General features: G+C 41.0%; 2 protein-coding genes across 3 annotated transcripts in view; both read left to right on the top strand.

Annotated features, from left to right (window-relative positions):
* The window catches only part of NUCB2 (nucleobindin 2), a 29,268-nt gene extending 25,855 nt beyond the window's left edge, over window positions 1-3,413 (top strand). The window contains exon 13 of the mRNA XM_035120265.3: window positions 409-3,413. Coding sequence (XP_034976156.1) covers window positions 409-533 — 125 coding nt within the window. The 3' untranslated portion in view covers window positions 534-3,413. The remainder of the gene's footprint in view (window positions 1-408) is intronic.
* A 944-nt stretch (window positions 3,414-4,357) lies between these two features.
* The window catches only part of NCR3LG1 (natural killer cell cytotoxicity receptor 3 ligand 1), a 20,905-nt gene continuing 8,847 nt past the window's right edge, over window positions 4,358-16,415 (top strand). For both annotated transcript variants that reach the window (XM_060275997.2, XM_060275993.2), the window contains exons 1-5: window positions 4,358-5,104; window positions 9,940-10,290; window positions 11,231-11,557; window positions 12,770-12,865; window positions 15,539-15,979. In XM_060275997.2, the coding sequence (XP_060131980.2) occupies window positions 4,825-5,104; window positions 9,940-10,290; window positions 11,231-11,557; window positions 12,770-12,865; window positions 15,539-15,979 (1,495 nt within the window). In that variant the 5' untranslated portion in view covers window positions 4,358-4,824. The remainder of the gene's footprint in view (window positions 5,105-9,939; window positions 10,291-11,230; window positions 11,558-12,769; window positions 12,866-15,538; window positions 15,980-16,415) is intronic.

Here is a 16,415-nt window from a genome sequence, read left to right as displayed (position 1 = left end):
GAAAGAGAGAGAGGTAATTTGGGCAAGTGTGTCTTTGTATGTGAGAGGGGGAAAAGATGCATTTTCATAAAAGAGAGCCAGCTGGATACCATTGAAAATGGAGCTCTAAAATCTTACTGCACATAAATGAACAAGCAAATACCGCAGACCTTCTTTGTTCTCTGAAAGGTGATTTTATGCAGGGGGTGGGGTGAATCTAGTACCATAAATATGTGGAGTTCTGCTCCAATAACCTTTAGGGATGTTTTGACTATATGTGATTTCAGCTTTATGTATAACCCCCTGTAATGTAACCTGCACGTAAAATTTGAGTCTACTATAATATGTAAAACCACACTTTCTGAGATTTGGATTACCAGGCAATTGCTCAACAGAACTAACCTTTGTTTTCCGTATTTTGTGTTACAGCTGCACCACAGCCAGTTGGAAATGTTCCAAATCATCCTGCGGGAGGCAGTCAGCCTTTACCACCAGGAAGCATACCAGTACAAGAAACAGCTGCAGGATCAGATCACGTTCAGTCTCACCCTTAACCACATGTGCCTCAAATTTGTACCATAGTTTTGGGAGAGAAGTGGGAGGGGATGTGGTCAGAGAAGTAAAAACAAATTGGGAATTGAGCTTAAAATCCCCATTTCAAATCATTGGATTCATGAAGACTTTCAAAGGCACAAATGATACAAGGCAGGTTTATAAAGCTGCTGATCTTTCAGGTGAGAAGGGTATATTAAAATATTCTAATTTTGTAACTAGATTTAAGGATATCCAGATTTTATCCTCAGGAAAACATTATTGTTTGACTTCAATGTAATTTGGCTGGCTGTCTATCATTTGAGCCTTGGAAAATCTCCACCTACTTCACGGTCAAATTAAATATGTTTTATAATCTGCCAGAAGACTCACCAAATGTTCATTTGTAAATGTTCATGATGCTGATAGTTTTGATTGTCGTTGGGTGTAAAGTGGAAGTTTGCTTGATCAAGACACAAGTCTATGACAATATTTTCCTAAAAGTGCCAACAATGGAGAGCAGGAATTTAGGATGGTGTAGTGAATGAGGGTGGTTTCCCCGCCCCCCAATCTCTTTGGTCTTTGAGACCAAATGAATAGAAACCACCTGTGATCTGATTTCAATAAATTCTGCACATAAAAAAGGAAGTCTAATTGGAGCAGGGAGTAATGGGCAATAGTGAATATGCCTAAGAATGGCAGTATAAGAAGCCTTCAACAGAAATAGTGAATTTGAAGTGTATTGATTTAGCCGTCCTTATTGTTGCAAACCAAATGCAGTGTTTCAGCTGGCTACATCCCCCGTAAATCAGCTATGAAGAGGATACTTTCGTCCTACTTCCTTTCATAATATGCCAGTTGCATTTATCCCTTTATGAGCTATGAAAGTGAGCTCTTTTGATGATAAAGTATATTTGCAGAATTAGCAAAGACCTCTCATTGTCTTTTCTTGGACAAAACAGCTTGGCTCCTGATGTAAAAGACTCCTTTGAAAATCATCAGTATGTTACAAACAGCAGTTCTCAGAAGCTGCATTCTGAGTTTAAGCTAAAATCAATTAACACTGGGTATGATTACCTGAATTTTAAAAGGCACGCAGTTTAGATGTGGATATTTTCATGGAAGCTTGAAGCCGGCATCTTCAATAATAATTCAAGTTTCTCCACATAACCCTTTGTTTTTCTGTGAACTTGGCTAAGAGCAACATGGCTTTAAGAGTTCTTTACCATTTTAGCTCAAAAACAAGCATCCAGTTCATTACAGCTGAAACCCAGTTTATCCTTTGAACATGACTCCTAAAGGCATTTTTTCTTACCGTATTATTCCTACTTGAATTTTTATTCAAAGACTACTGAAGCAAATGAAATGACAGTGGCATTTAGACTGTATTTAAAAATGAGTAGGGGAGTATTTTTTTTTTCTGATGGTTGTACTGATGGGGCAGAATAGGAGGTGGCTATTAAAATATTGAAGAACTGTAATGATTTCTGTTTCTGGGAAATTGGCCGTTTTGCTATAACAGAATTATTTATATAGGGCTTCAAGATTTGCAGAGATAAAATAAAAGGCAGGCCTTCCCTATACAAAAGTTAGGGAAGGAGAATTCGGTGCACAGTTCGACACACTAATGTAGATTCTTGTCTTCAGTTGGAGTAGGTTACTTTTTTACAGGAGAGTTTTTAAATGACAACTGCTGGCCCTTGAGCGACCTTGTTCACACTGTATATTACACATAATTGGTAGCATATTTTCCTGCTTGTTCATTTTAGGGCCTGTTTGCATAAGACCGTTAAGCATGTGGTGGATACTTGTGCAGGTTTTCTTCCTGCCCTTGATGAACCGGTAGTGTGTGACTCCTGTCATGCACCAAATTCTCCTTTAATAAAACCATCAGAAACGTCATAATATGAGCACATCTCAAAACGGATAGCAAATACTCACAGGTGGCTTCTTGGAGTCAAAGAGGCCAGGTGGGCAGCCTTTCCATGGAACCAGCCCATGGCCAGAGTGGCCTATGAACCAGTCCTGTGCTTCCCTTTTTCAATTTCCATGATCTTAACTGAATTTTGCATTCTTGCTTCTTGGCATCTCCTACTCCTGCTCGGTGTCAGCCACTCTTTCCTTTTTATGGTCCTGAAATGAATATGGCAATGTAGTTCTGACCTATAGGCTGAATTGCCTTCCTGTAGCCCTAGACTTCTTTTTCCACAGCCCATGATGACCAGTAGAAGAGCCAGCACAGGCAACTGCAACCATGCATAGGAACAGGATTATCGGACTGATACCCATGACTTAATTTATATTAACCATACAGAAGTCCCTACATGAGAATTAAAAGAAGTTCCCAGAGGAAGGCTATTTCTCTACAGTTTACTTGAAACAGTACATTAGACAGCTGCTTAAATACAGGTTGTGATCCTTGTTTGAGGCTCATGTACTACAACTGTTGGAAAGTTATCTTCTGTACAGTATTTTGTTTGCAGCCTCACAAGTATATACAAACCAAAAAAGCATGCTGTCGTTAAATTTTATGTGGCATACATCCCTCTTTTAAGATTATAAATAAAATCATATGACAAAAATAAAAAGTTGGGTTGCAGTATGATTCCAAAAGCTTACCACATGTTCTAATCAAGAAGTTTTTAAAATGTTCACGATACAGAATTTATGGTGTTTCATTTACCACTACTGTGAGCCAAACCACTTTTTACAAAGAAATATGGCACAGTCATGGCTGTGTATGGGCCAGGCTATTCAAACTACTCCATCATTTAAAATGCTGATAAGTGGCTATGGCCATGCTGAATGCAGATGACATCAGGCACAACCAATGTATCTGGAAGAATTAAAATAAGGTTCATTTAGTATTACTAATCTAACATTAAAAATGAATCTGCAACTGATTAGCTTCTGTTTAATTGTTTTATAAACAAATCTTATGCTTGGGACTTTCCCCCACCCCCAAGTATAAAACTATGACACAAAAAGTATTACCAAGTTGCAATCCTAACCACTTGCCTGGGGGCAAGCCCCATTAAATTGAGTACTGACTTCTGAGTAGACATAGTTGCTGTTTTTGTATGGGGACAGAGAGCTTGGCAAAGATTGTTCACTTCCCTTGGTAAGGAAAAATTCCTATCCTGCAAAGTTTTCAGATCAGAACTCAGTGATGGAGCGCATGGTTTGCATGGTGAAATTCCCAGGTTTAATCATTGTCTCCCCAGCTAAAAGAAATTAGTCCTAAACTTGGTATAAGAGACAATTTCATTGGTTTGGTGCTTCATTCTTAAATGCATTTTGTTCAAAGTATTGTTCATTAGTTTTTAGTGCCACTTATTTCTCTAAAAAGGAATATTTAGGATGGTGGCCCAAGTCTCATGAAGGTTGTTTTTTAACTCCATTTTGTTTTATGACATGGAGACTATGTTCCCTTGTCCTTCACCCTGCCTCACATTGAAACTTTTCAGCAAGAGTTCTTTGGCACATAGAAAGCCATTGCCCATCTAGCTCTGTACAGGCAATGTCTCTCCCAGTCCTACCTGGAGATGCTGGGGGTTGAGCCTGGGACCTTCCACCTGCAAAGAAGATGCTCTGGGCTACTGCCCTCCCAACAGATGCATAGGTACATATCTCTGTTATTTCCAGTGCAATACTGTATTTGTATGAAGAATGTTGTTTCACCCTTACTTTGTATACATTAGGTATAAATCAGATTAAATTGAGTTTATAGTCAGTTGCTTTGGGTCCTCTATGACCATCTTCTTCCAGTGATTGTTGTGGCTGAATTATGTTTGGCAGAATTAAAAACAACAACAACACTAGATCATAAACAAGGATGCTTAACATTTAGTATTATATTTATTACATTTATTAGTTGGTTACTACAGAAAATGTGTTGAAGCAACAAACAACTGTAGAAAAACACAGAGATTATTTGTTGTCAATGTGAGACAATAAACCAGAAGCCTATGGGGGAAGTGAGACTTGGAGCATGAATTGATTACTCAGGGGGCTATGGGTTGAGATTTTATTTAAACTCAAGATTAGGCTTAAATTGAGCTGTCAACCATTCGTTAGATTTGCTGAGGTGCTGCGCCCGTTTGGTTTTCTGTTTACCTTCTATATTTCAACCCGGCTTACTCGCTCTCCTCAGCTGCCTGAGAAATGAGGATTTCTTTTGACGCTACGGATACAGGCTTCGAAAGTTTATTGCCTAGTACTCAGCTGCGTACAGGAGCTGTTTCTTGGTCGGAGTTTTTATTTATTTATTTATCCCAGTTTAACTACTCAAGCTGTTGAAGTTGACTTTTGACCATGCGAAGCTTCCGTGCGATTTTAAGTTTCGCGGTCGCCCCCTGTCCACTATCTGCGTCAGGTCCAAATACAACCAAAGCTCACAATATCATAAGCGAAAGCGAAATCTTTCATAGGAGAAAGCCATTTCCAGGAACCTGCCGAGTCCTTCGCGAGGAAGGAAAGGGCAGCGCCTCACCAGCGAGACCCATGGATCGGGGAGGTGGGTTGGCGGCCCGCAGGTGCCTCCTGCTCGTCTTCTCGGTGTTCCTCCGTGGCGTCGTCATCCTCCAGCCGGCAGGTAAAGAGAGCGGGCGAGAGGCAAGACTCGAAGCCGCGAGGGGCGTCGCTGCTGCTGCTGCTGCTGCTAAACTAAACTAAACTAAACTAAACTAAACTAAACTAAACTAGACTGCTCGGCAGCCGCAGGGCGACTCGCTCCGAGAGTTTGGCTCCTGCTTGCGGGGAGAGAGAGCGGAGGGCGCTTTCGCCCCGGTGGAAACAAGTGGAAGGAGAGCTAGTAGGGGAGCTGGGTGGGGCAGCACAGGCCAACCACTTCCCCTCTCTTGGAGAAGCGAGTTTTGTGACAAAGGGCGAGGCGGACCGGACGCTAACTTTCCTCCGTGGAAAGCCCAGCTCTTCCTTGCGCCTCTTCCTAGCGCCCGCTAGGCCCGATAATATACAGTTGTGCTTTTGAGACTAGGGAGTTTTCTCTAAGTATTTCAGGGGCATGGACTGGAGCCATAACGCGTGTGGAAGGAGAGAGAAACCCTTAACGGAATCCAGATTGGACATCCGGCGTCTTCAACTTGCATTGGGGAAGCGGGAGAAACCACCCCCTATTGGTTTCAACGGGAGTTTCCCTCTCGGTGTGCTAATTTCTAGCGCTTGAGGAGAAATCCCTGAGAGCAGAGTGTTAAATCCGCCAACCAGCTGCGTTACCGTCTGGATCAGGCATCCCCAAACTGCGGCCCTCCAGATGTTTTGGCCTACAATTCCCATGATCCCTAGGTAACAGGACCAGTGGTCAGGGATGATGGGAATTGTAGTCCAAAACATCTGGAGGGCCGAAGTTTGGGGATGCCTGGTCTGGATCCTCGTGAGGCACGTTATCGTTATTTTTATTAACTAAATTTCTATACTGTACTGCCCTTCATCCGAGGATCACAGAGCTGCTTACAATATAAAAACACAAAAATACATAACATAGTAACAAACTGAAGCAATAACCCCCTCACAGGTCATATAGATGGTGTGGGAGAAGAGGAATGTTTTTGCCTGGCGCATGAACGTAGCCAAGGAGGGGGGTAAAACAATAGAAATACTTAACTGGGCAATCACGTTGGTTCTGCCCACTAACAAAAGTCCTGCCCCTCAACACAATTATTATCCATTTCTGCATGGCCTGGCACCTAAAGATGTGTCACAAAGGCACCAGGCAATCCTTCCTGGGGAGAGCATTCCACAAGTGGGGAACCACCACAGAAACGGGCTGTTGCCAACCTCCAGACTTCTCACAGAGGGGACACACGAAAAAGAGCCACAGGTGACAATTGCAGGGTCTGGGTTGGTTCCTATGGGGAGAGGCAGCCCTTGAGGTATTGCAGTCCTGAGTCATTTAAGGCTTTATAGGTCAAAACCAGCCTTTCAAATTGGGCTCAGATACTAATTGGCAGCCAGTGCAGTTGGGCTAGGATTGGTATAATATGCTCAAACTGTCTTGCCCTGGTGAGCAACACCTGGAGTTTCTGAACCATCCTCAGGGGCACCCCCACTTATAACATGTTGCAGTCATCTAATCTAGAGGTTACTAGAGGATAGGCAACAAAAGTTAGACTGTACCTGTCCAGATAGGGGCACAGCAGCAGGAGCTGATGGAAGGCACTCTGTGCCACTTGGGGCCACCTGAGCCTCAGGTGACAGCAGTGAATCTAGAAGCACCTCCAAGCTGCATACCCACTCCTTCAGAGGGAGTGTAAACCCATCAGGAGTTTTGGAAATTTGTGTAAAAATGAACAAGCCTTCATTCCTGGCTAAAATGTGGCCCTTTGGCATGCTATTGACCAGGGGTAGGCAACCTAAGGCCCAAGGGCCGGATGCGGCCCAATCGCCTTCTCAATCCGGCCCGCAGACGGTCCGGGAATCAGTGTGTTTTTACATGAGTAGAATGTGTCCTTTTATTTAAAATGCATCTTTGGGTTATTTGTGGCACATAGGAATTCGTTCATATTTTTTTCCAAAATATAGTCTGGCCCACCACATGGTCTGAGGGACGGTGGACCAGCCCATGGCTGAAAAAGGTTGCTGAGCCCTGCTGTTGACTTTCCAGAAGCCCTAACTCAGCAACAGGAAATTCTCTGGCCTCTAGATGGCACTGTGAACCCCAGAAAAACAGTTCAAGTTGAGAAAGTCAAAGAAAAAAACAAGTCGTTAAATTAAAAAATCCTCAAACCAGAGCAACAGCCTAATAACAGTTAGTGACAGGACATCAGCTCGATCTTTTCATTGCTAAAAACAATATAGGCTACACAAACATAAATGAAATATAGAAAAAGAAAGGGATCCTCAACATTTTGCCATTGTCTATCCTAAAGTATTATTGACTGCCCATTCCTTAGTGTTAAAGATTTGAGTGAAGTTCACAGGTGAAATATAGGAGACTATGGTTTTTGTCTTTATTTTTTGGCAAGGTGTGTGCGTGCTGCAAAAGAGAGCATGTGATCTCTTTTGCAAGGGAAACTATGAGTGGGCAGTGAGTTCCTAACAAGTGTTCATTCAGCAAAACAGACACTTGTGTTCCCATCCCAAATGACTGTAGACACCTGTTTAGGGGAAGAAACACCCCAAATTATTATCCATTTCTGCATATGCTGTATCAACAGGAATAATTTCTTAAGGCTATCTAATTCATTCTCAAAACTATTCTGTGATGAAGGGCATTGTTACTCCAGTTTTAGAGATGAGATATGAGAGGAAGTAAAATTCCTAAAGCCAAACAGAGAGTTTTCATATCCAAGTAAGAATGTTTCTTCTGGGGTGTGTGTGTGTGTATAACGTAAGGCTGTCATCACACAGCTTCTACTGGATGATTTGTAGTGCCTCATCACAATCCTGGATGTGCATGACATCAGGGCAGGGGAGGGAGCAAAAGAGAAGGCAGAAAATAGACACAGAAGCAAAAGGTGGTTTAAAACAACAGCAGGGGTGGAGAACAAAGGGGGGAAGTGGCTATTTTAAACTGGCAAGAGGTTTGAATAAAGTGAGCAGGAAGGGGAAATAGCATTTTAAAACAAGGTTTGAGACTTGAGTACAGAGAGAAGGCAGTTAAAGAAAGGCTCTGTTGTGCTAGCTTCTCTGTACCTATCTGTACGATTTCTCTTTGCTAAAAGTGTTTTGTTTTGTTTTTTTAAAACCAACCCCTTAGTATCCTTCCACCACTCCTTTACTCAATCTTCTGCTTAAAAGCCACAGAATCTTTTGCAGTAAGTATAAGCACTTGGCATTTTCCTCAGAAACAGGCTGGTAACCAGTGAATATATTTTAATAACATATTCAAAATAACCAGTCACATTTATAGCCAGAGTCAGAAGGCTATATCCCAGCAGGCTGCACAACCACTTGACAGAACATGTCTTTCTTCCCTTCACATCTGTGCTTGGCCTAAATTAGACAGACTGCAAGTTTGGAAAAAGTTTGCAACTTTATTCTGCTTGAGACAACTTAACTGTTTTACTAAAGCAAGTGTAACCAACATGATGCCTTGCAAATGTGGCTGGGAACCAGCTCCCATCAGCCCTAGCCAGCTATGCCAACAGCCATGGATGGTGGGAGACAAGCAACATCTGGAGGGCACCACGCTGTCTACTCTTGTGTTAAAGAATTCATTGAGTCACAAAATCCCCTCTAGCAAGGGGCATCTTGCTCACTCATGTTGTAAAAAGTTGCAGAGTAATAAACAGTGTAATGTTGTACACGCAGATCCTGCTATCCACCCACTTGTTATCCACCAGTTCACTTATCCAAACATAAAGAATTATGCCCAAACCTTGCTATACACTTTGCAGCTTCAGATATCTGAGCAACTGGAGCTTGCCCACTTCCTTACTTGTTGTGCTTTGCTGGTTGGCGGCAGCCATTTTTGAGCAGAAACCACGGTGAGAGAGAGAGATCAGACAAATCCCTTTTCCTTTTCCTCTTGCTGGTTGACTGCAACCATTTTGAGAAGAAACCATGGCAGGAGGGGGAGAGAGAGCACTGATTCCCATAGCAATTAATAGACAATGTTAGCCCAATACTTACTTAATGAACAATTTCCAGGGAATGCATTGTGGGTGGATAGTGGGACCTGCATGTATAGGAAGATGAATGTGTAGATAAACCTGGTTTAAGAAAGATGATTAGGTACTTTCCAACTATCTGATTTCTGCATTCAGGGGTAGTCAGTGTGGTGCTCTCCAACTGTTTTGGATTATGACTCCCACCATCCCTGACTGCTGCCCATACTGGCTAGGGCCAGTGGGAGTTGCAGTCCACATCATCGGAGAACACCAGGTTGGCTACCACTGATTTATATTATATGGGAGGAACTCAACATTGCACCCTTCTGGTCATTCAGCGCAAGCATTTCTGATTGCCAGGTAGTACAACCCCCCTCTCCTCCTCCACCTGTGCAGGGTTTTTTCCCAACCCTCCAGAGCAATCTCAGCTATAGCATCCATGACAGAAGGCCATCCAACCTCTGCTTAAAAACCCCCAAGGAAGGAGAGTGCACAACCTCCCTAGGGAGACCAGTCGTTCGTGACTGGTCTTAACTGTCAGGGGTCTTTTACCTTTTTAGGCTAAGGCAATTTCTGTGTCAGTTTAGGAAAAAACCTCCTGTTTCGCTTATTTTTCAACTGATTGGACTTATTTTGGTATCAAAGTAAAGGTAATTGTGATCTCTTTCAAAATAAGGTATAAAATAAGGTATCAAAATGGTATTAAGTGCCACAGAAAAGGGCCACCGACCATTCAATGGGAAACAAAAAGCTATTTTGTTTCCCATACATGTAATATGGGCAGTGATGAATCATAGCCTCCTGCTGTTAGAAAGGTCAAAAGACTATTTGCAATAATGCTATTTTTTTCTTTATGAAGAATCTCTGAAAGTGACAATGGAAAGTCGGATGGTGGCGGTCTTGGATATAGATGTGATGATACCATGTGAGATCTCTGAATACAGTACTCCAGAGCTAAAGATCACAAACATTGCTGTTGAGTGGTATTGGAAGGCCTCTTCCAAGGAAGTGGAAAATATAGTATACACCATTGTTTCTGGAGTGCCTACATCTTATAGAAACGGTGCAAGAATGGATGAAAGTGAACTAAAAAAAGGCAATGCTGCACTTTTCCTCCCCCAAATACAGATTAGTGAAGAAGGAATATACAGATGTTCTGTGACTGTCACCCCAGTTTCAGATGAAGGAACCACTGTTCTAGAGTTAATTGGTAAGTATTTATGTTGTACAAGTTTGTAGAAAACTTACAGAGAACGAACTTGTACATTTCAGAATTTCCCGGTAGTTTTAAGGTCTAAGTAAGCATTATATAAGGAAATGTATGTGATATCACCCATCATTAGAGAAAAGTCACTTTGCAAGACAGTAATTTAGAACAGAGAACTATGGGGGTGGGGTGCTTAGTCCTTTTCGCCAAGCACCAAAATACATTCCAAGCTGCTTCAGTCCCCCCCCCCCCCCGTGGGAGATGCAGGTTCTAAATTGTAATAATCCTATGTATGTATACCAGTGAAATTTGTTCTGTATCCTTCAGTGTCAAAATGCTATGAATAAATAGCAACAAAAATAACAAAGCAGAGGAAGAAAAAAAAATACCTTCATATCAATGGTGGGGAAAAATAAACCAGCTGGTATTTTGAAGGACCTGGGAACATACAATGCCCCTCCAGGTCCGCCATGTACTTTTCTGCTTTTTCCATCCAGTTGTGCAGAGTCGCTCGTAACTCTAGTTTTGCCCAGTTTTGGTATTCTCCTGGAGTCCTTTCTTCAACTCTTTCCCTCCACCATTATTTCCCCCCAAGTTCGTTCTTGTTCATTTCTATTACCACCAAGGCTCTTGACCAGCCTTCCCTCCTTCCCACCCATAGCTCATAGCTCCTCTTGACCCACAAAACACCTTCCTCAGGACTTCTCTTCTGTGCCTCTTGCCCCAACATTCTCCTTCTACTTAAATAACCCTCACCCCAGGTTTTTAGTTTAGACCATGTCCTTCTGAGAAATCAGGAGTATCATCTATGACTTTCACTTCAACTTGTATTGGATTTTAAGTGCTCTTTGTTGGTTTGGAAACCAGTTTTTGTCTGAAAAAACTGTATAAAAATGCAGCAAAACCAGGAAAGAAATTGACACTTTTTATTATCTCCATGCAGCTCAGCCTTCTATAAAGCTGTCTCCCAGGACAGTTGAACTAGAAAATGGCAAGGAGAAGACCCTGTCATGTACAGTGAATAAATTCTATCCTCTTTCGATTGAGGTTCATTGGGAGAAAAAATCTGAACATGGCAATAATGAAGTTGTACCTGCAGATGATATTTGCACAGGGGTACCTGTGAAAAATGGAGATGGCACTTTCAATGTAACCAGTAAACTGGGGCTACAACCATCTTTACAGGATAATGGAAATGTCTATAGTTGTGTTGTGGGACACAAATCATTTTCCATACGGCAGGCCTTCAATGCCACTTTGATAGTAACAGGTATTCCTTCTGTTGACCTTTTCTGCCTGTGTGTGTGTGTGTGTGTGTGTGTGTGTAATAGTGGCATAGCTGCCAAGTTCTCCCTTTTTTTTTAAGGAAAATTCCCTTATGCTGAATAGGCTTCCTCGTGAGAAAAGGGAAAACTTGGCAGCTATGAATAGTGGGTCACATCCAACTGGTGTACTTCCATGAGTGTAGGGGCTTTTGATCCAGAAGGAGAGGGGATATTTGCCCACACACCCTGGAGCCTTCAGCAATTTCCACTAATTCTGCCCTATGTTCTGAAATGTTCTCCTTTCTCCAAAGATTCATATTGTACTTACAAATGCATTAGTCTTTGGGACTTCCATGCAGGGGCATCACAAGGAAAGGGATAAAAAATATTGTAATGCCTTTATACAAATCTATGGGAATCTTGTGTACAGTTCTAGTCGCTGCATCTCAAAAAGATTATTGTGGAGCTGGGAAAGGTGCACGAAAAGGGCAACCAAAAATGATATTAGGGATGGAACAACTCCTTAATGAGAAAAGGTTATGGCACTTGGGGCTTTTTTTTAAAGGCAAATACGAGGAAGGGACATGTTAGAATTGTTTAAAATTATGTGTGATATGGATGGAAGTTGGTTCTCCATTAACACAATATGGGATCATCCAGTGAAGTTGACTGGTGAGAGGTTCAGGACAGACAGAAAGAAGTACTTTTTCATGCAACACATGCTTAAGTTACAAAATTTGCTGCCATGTAGTGGTCTGTTGATGGCCATTAGCTAAAATGGGTTTACAATAAAAAAATTCCTTCAGTAGCACCTTAAAGACCAACTAAGTTTATATTTTGGTATGAGCTTTTGTGTGCATACACACTTCTTCAGATACAATGTGATTGGACACAATTGTGTACTATAAGCCCACCAATGGCTACCTCCAATATCAGAGGTGGCATGCCTCTGAACAGAACTTTCTGGCAAACGACAACGTGAGAGGTCTTTATGTCCGGTCTGGAAACCTTATAGTCATGCTAAATCAAATTAGTTTTTGGGCTGCTCCAGCAGGACTTTTCTTATGTGCAGTTGGAATAAATGAGGCTAAAATGACTTTGCCACAATTGAGCAGCTGAATATGAAATATTACTTGTCATCAAAAGGTTGCAACAAGGCTGAAACATTTTGCTATTTTGTGTGATAAGTAACAAGAACAATTTTTCTCTCTTTACAGAACCACCACCAAATTTTATCTGGTTGGCCGTGATACTTGTTTTATTATTACTTGGTATGATTCCTGTAATTCTGTACATCAAGTACTTTAAGAAAAGTAAGTAATGGGAAGCATTTAATTAATTAATTTATTAATTTTTTAAAATTAAGATAATTCTATACTATTCATCAAAGGTGGTTAAGGGTGGTTTACAAAAATAGATTAATATGAAACATAATACAGGCACGTATTCATTATTATTAAAGTAAAATTAGTATTTTTGTGAAATCTTAATCTTTGGTAAACTTAGGTCTGAAATGACAGTATTCAAAAAGTCCTAGGCACCAGTACACCAGGCACAAAAAAATCTTGCTTGTGGTTAAGAATTTTGACTAAGTTTTCTTTTAAGTGGCTAAGATTTCTTTGCTGAATCAATTAGGGAAGGGCCATACCTCAGTGATAGAGCATCTGTTTTGCATGTAAGAGGTCCTAACTGGTTAGTTCTAGCTTCAGCACTATCTTGGAGATGGATGGCTATCAGTGACAGAGTGGTGGCCCCAGATTTATCTGCTCACCAGAAAAGACTCATGGAGTCTATACAACTGAAGCTACTATTTGACATTGCAAGTACTCAATTAGCAACCAATAACATCCACATAAAATAAGTCCTGGAAGAGACCTTGAAGGTCATTTAGTCCAAGCCCCTGTCACAGATAAAGCACCCTTTCTCAGCTCTTTTGCTTCATTCTACATGATACAGAAATAGCACACTGTGCAAGATTCTTAATTCAGGACTACAAAGCTAACCAAAATCCTTGGGTGGGATATGTACAAAAGGAGTAAGAAGGAATGCTTAATCTGTGGCTACCCTGCACTGAGTGGGGAGTGGGGAGTTGGACTGGATGATTAAGGTGTTAAGGAATATAGCTAGTGTGTTAATTCCATTAGTGAGGAAAAAGCTGACTCACTCTGATTCATTTCCAAAATGCATCTGACTCAATTTTACTTCTTTATCAGTTTACTGGGCAGATTTGGTTGCCATGTGTCCTCTTATTCCAGGACACGTCCTCTTTTTCACGGGTAAAATTTCTGTCCAGGTGGATTTTTAAAATTTCCCCAAATGTCTCTGGCTATACTTTCTGGATGAGACATAGACTTGTTTTCCTCTTCTCTTCCCCTGTCCCCCTCAGCATTATATCACAGCATCTATATCCTACATATAGTAGAGGTATTTGAAATGAAAGTTGTCATAGTGTCCTCTTTGTTGCTCTTCAAAATATGGCTACCTTAGTAAGCATGTTACTCTGTGTATAAAATGGCTTGGATTAGACAGTATTGGTTGTGGGTTGGTGGCTGTTATCAGGAAGGAGTGAGTCATTGTGAAACACTTTGAGGAGAGCTCATCTGAAAAGAAGGCTTGGGGGATTGTCAGTCTTCAGGACTCTGGAGAACTCTAAGCTGTTGCAGGACTCTCTGTAAATTGACTTAGAACTTGCATGTGGATTTTGCTCAGCAAGGATTTTGAATTACACAAACCCCTCTGGGACCAAAGATAGAAAAGCCTTTGTGTAACCTGTATATAGTGTGTAAATATAGAGTGTGTATTTTGTGTGTGTCAGGTAAAACAACTGCTTAAACAAGAACTGTTTTGGGTTGGTGAGCTAAGCAACTTTACTGAAGCTTCCAGGGCACACACACAGAGAGCAAGATATATAGATTGAAGATAGCACCCCCTATACGGTTCTTTTAAACTCTTATTATTCTGTGGGAAAGGTACACATAGCCAGTACACTTCCATCCGTTATGTGTTAATGGGTACTCATAACATATCATGGTGGCTTCTGCTTAAGCCGGAACTAATCACAACATAGGATATCTACTCATATCCATCCATATTGTCTAAATAACACCTCTGTTGAGGGTGTGACCTTTAACAGCTGCAAAAACCAGCATTTTGGAGCTTGAGAGAACATGAAACTTAATACAATACATTAAGTTGTTTTTGTTCACTGAACTGTCACTATTTAATGTCTTATTGCCACAGAGGAATTATGGAAGGAATGATCTTCCAAATCAGAAAGATTCTTTTTGCAAATTCATTTGCTGCAAAAATCTTTTTAAAATCCCTGCTCCTACCTTCTGGCTTTCTATCATATCACCCCCAACACTTGAAAGCTAAACAGTCTTTGTTAAACTGGCTTCTTAAGTATGGCTGTTGCTATACTCAACTGAACCTCAAACAAACTCTTCCTAGTCTCATGGAGGCTTCATCCAGGACTGTCTTTTTCTTCCAGTTATGCTTTACCTGATCTGCACTGCAAGCAGTCTAGATAGGGATTGTGCCACTTGATCTTTGATACAGCATCTTGCATACATTGTTCTTCACCACGTAGCAGTCACTGGCATTTGCAATAGACTGAATGTGATAATTACAAAAAGGAAAAATTCAGTCATACCTCAGTTTAAGTATGCTTCGGTTTGAGTACTTTCAGTTGAAGTACTCCGCGGACCCGTCTGGAACGGATTACTCCACTTTCCATTACTTTCAATGGGAAAGTTCGCTTCAGGTTAAGTACGCTTCAGGTTAAGTACAGACTTCCTGAACCAATTGTGTACTTAAACCGAGGTACCACTGTAATGCTTTGTTGTAAACTGCAGTAAGAATGTTCCTCTTACAGATGACTTGTTATAATAGTGTCAGTTGAAACACTGCTACAAGTTTCTACACCTGAAGTTCTTCTTGAAACACTCATTTGTGAGTGTTTTTGTTTTTTGTTTTGTTCTTTATAGTTCAACCAGGGAAATTTTCAGCAATTAAAAATAAAGAATTGAAACATTTGGAAGAAACACTGGTGGTGTTCTTGCTGCAAGGCTTTCGTCCAAAGCGTTTAGAAATAGTTTTTTTCTTAAAACTCCCAAGCTGGAATGAAAAACAGGAAATATACTCTTGGAATACTATGACAGCCAGCAATCCTGAACACGGAGAAGATACACCTCTTATCATCACTGGAAAAGGAGAAGAAAGTTCTGATCTTGTCATGAAGTTGAAGACCATGTTTACTTTTGATCCAACTTTGCAAGTAAAACAAAGGCGCACTTTTGACGTTTCCTGCAGTGTCAACATAGTTCCAGATGTAAAGCTGCTGAAGGAGTTTGAACTTACACTTGAAGTTAGACACGAGGCCTTCCCAGATTGTTTGTCTACTGAAACAATATCATTTAAAGTCATAGGTAAGTAGGAAATATGGGCTGAAATGATCACTTAGAATAATACTATTTCACTGGCTATTATAAGAATTCTGTCAACAGATGAAAGGTGAGAGAGCTGCATGAATGCAATGGGATACTTTCTGCTGCCATAGCCAATGATGATACATAAAGGGAAACAATGCAGGATTGTAGCTAAACTCTTTGATCAGTCTACAAAAAGTGAATGATAAGATGGGAAAGCAGCATAGGTGGCTTGTGTGGAGATTATTTCTCTTAAACACGTTCAGTTTGACTAGTTCCTTATAACTTGTGAGCTCATACAAAGGGCGAAGTGATGACCTTTAAAGCATTTCATGGTATAAGGCCTGCATGGGATTCAGATCAGAAATTCATATGTGGACAAAAGAAAGTCCATACTTATTATCTTCTCCTGTTGCATTCTACTTACTAATAATAC

Source organism: Zootoca vivipara, chromosome 1, assembly GCF_965207765.1.
Source record: "Zootoca vivipara chromosome 1, rZooViv2.hap1.1, whole genome shotgun sequence".
NCBI classification, from domain to species: Eukaryota; Metazoa; Chordata; class Lepidosauria; order Squamata; family Lacertidae; genus Zootoca; species Zootoca vivipara.
Note: the sequence above shows the minus strand (reverse complement) of the source record. Positions and strands in the feature narration are given on the sequence as shown.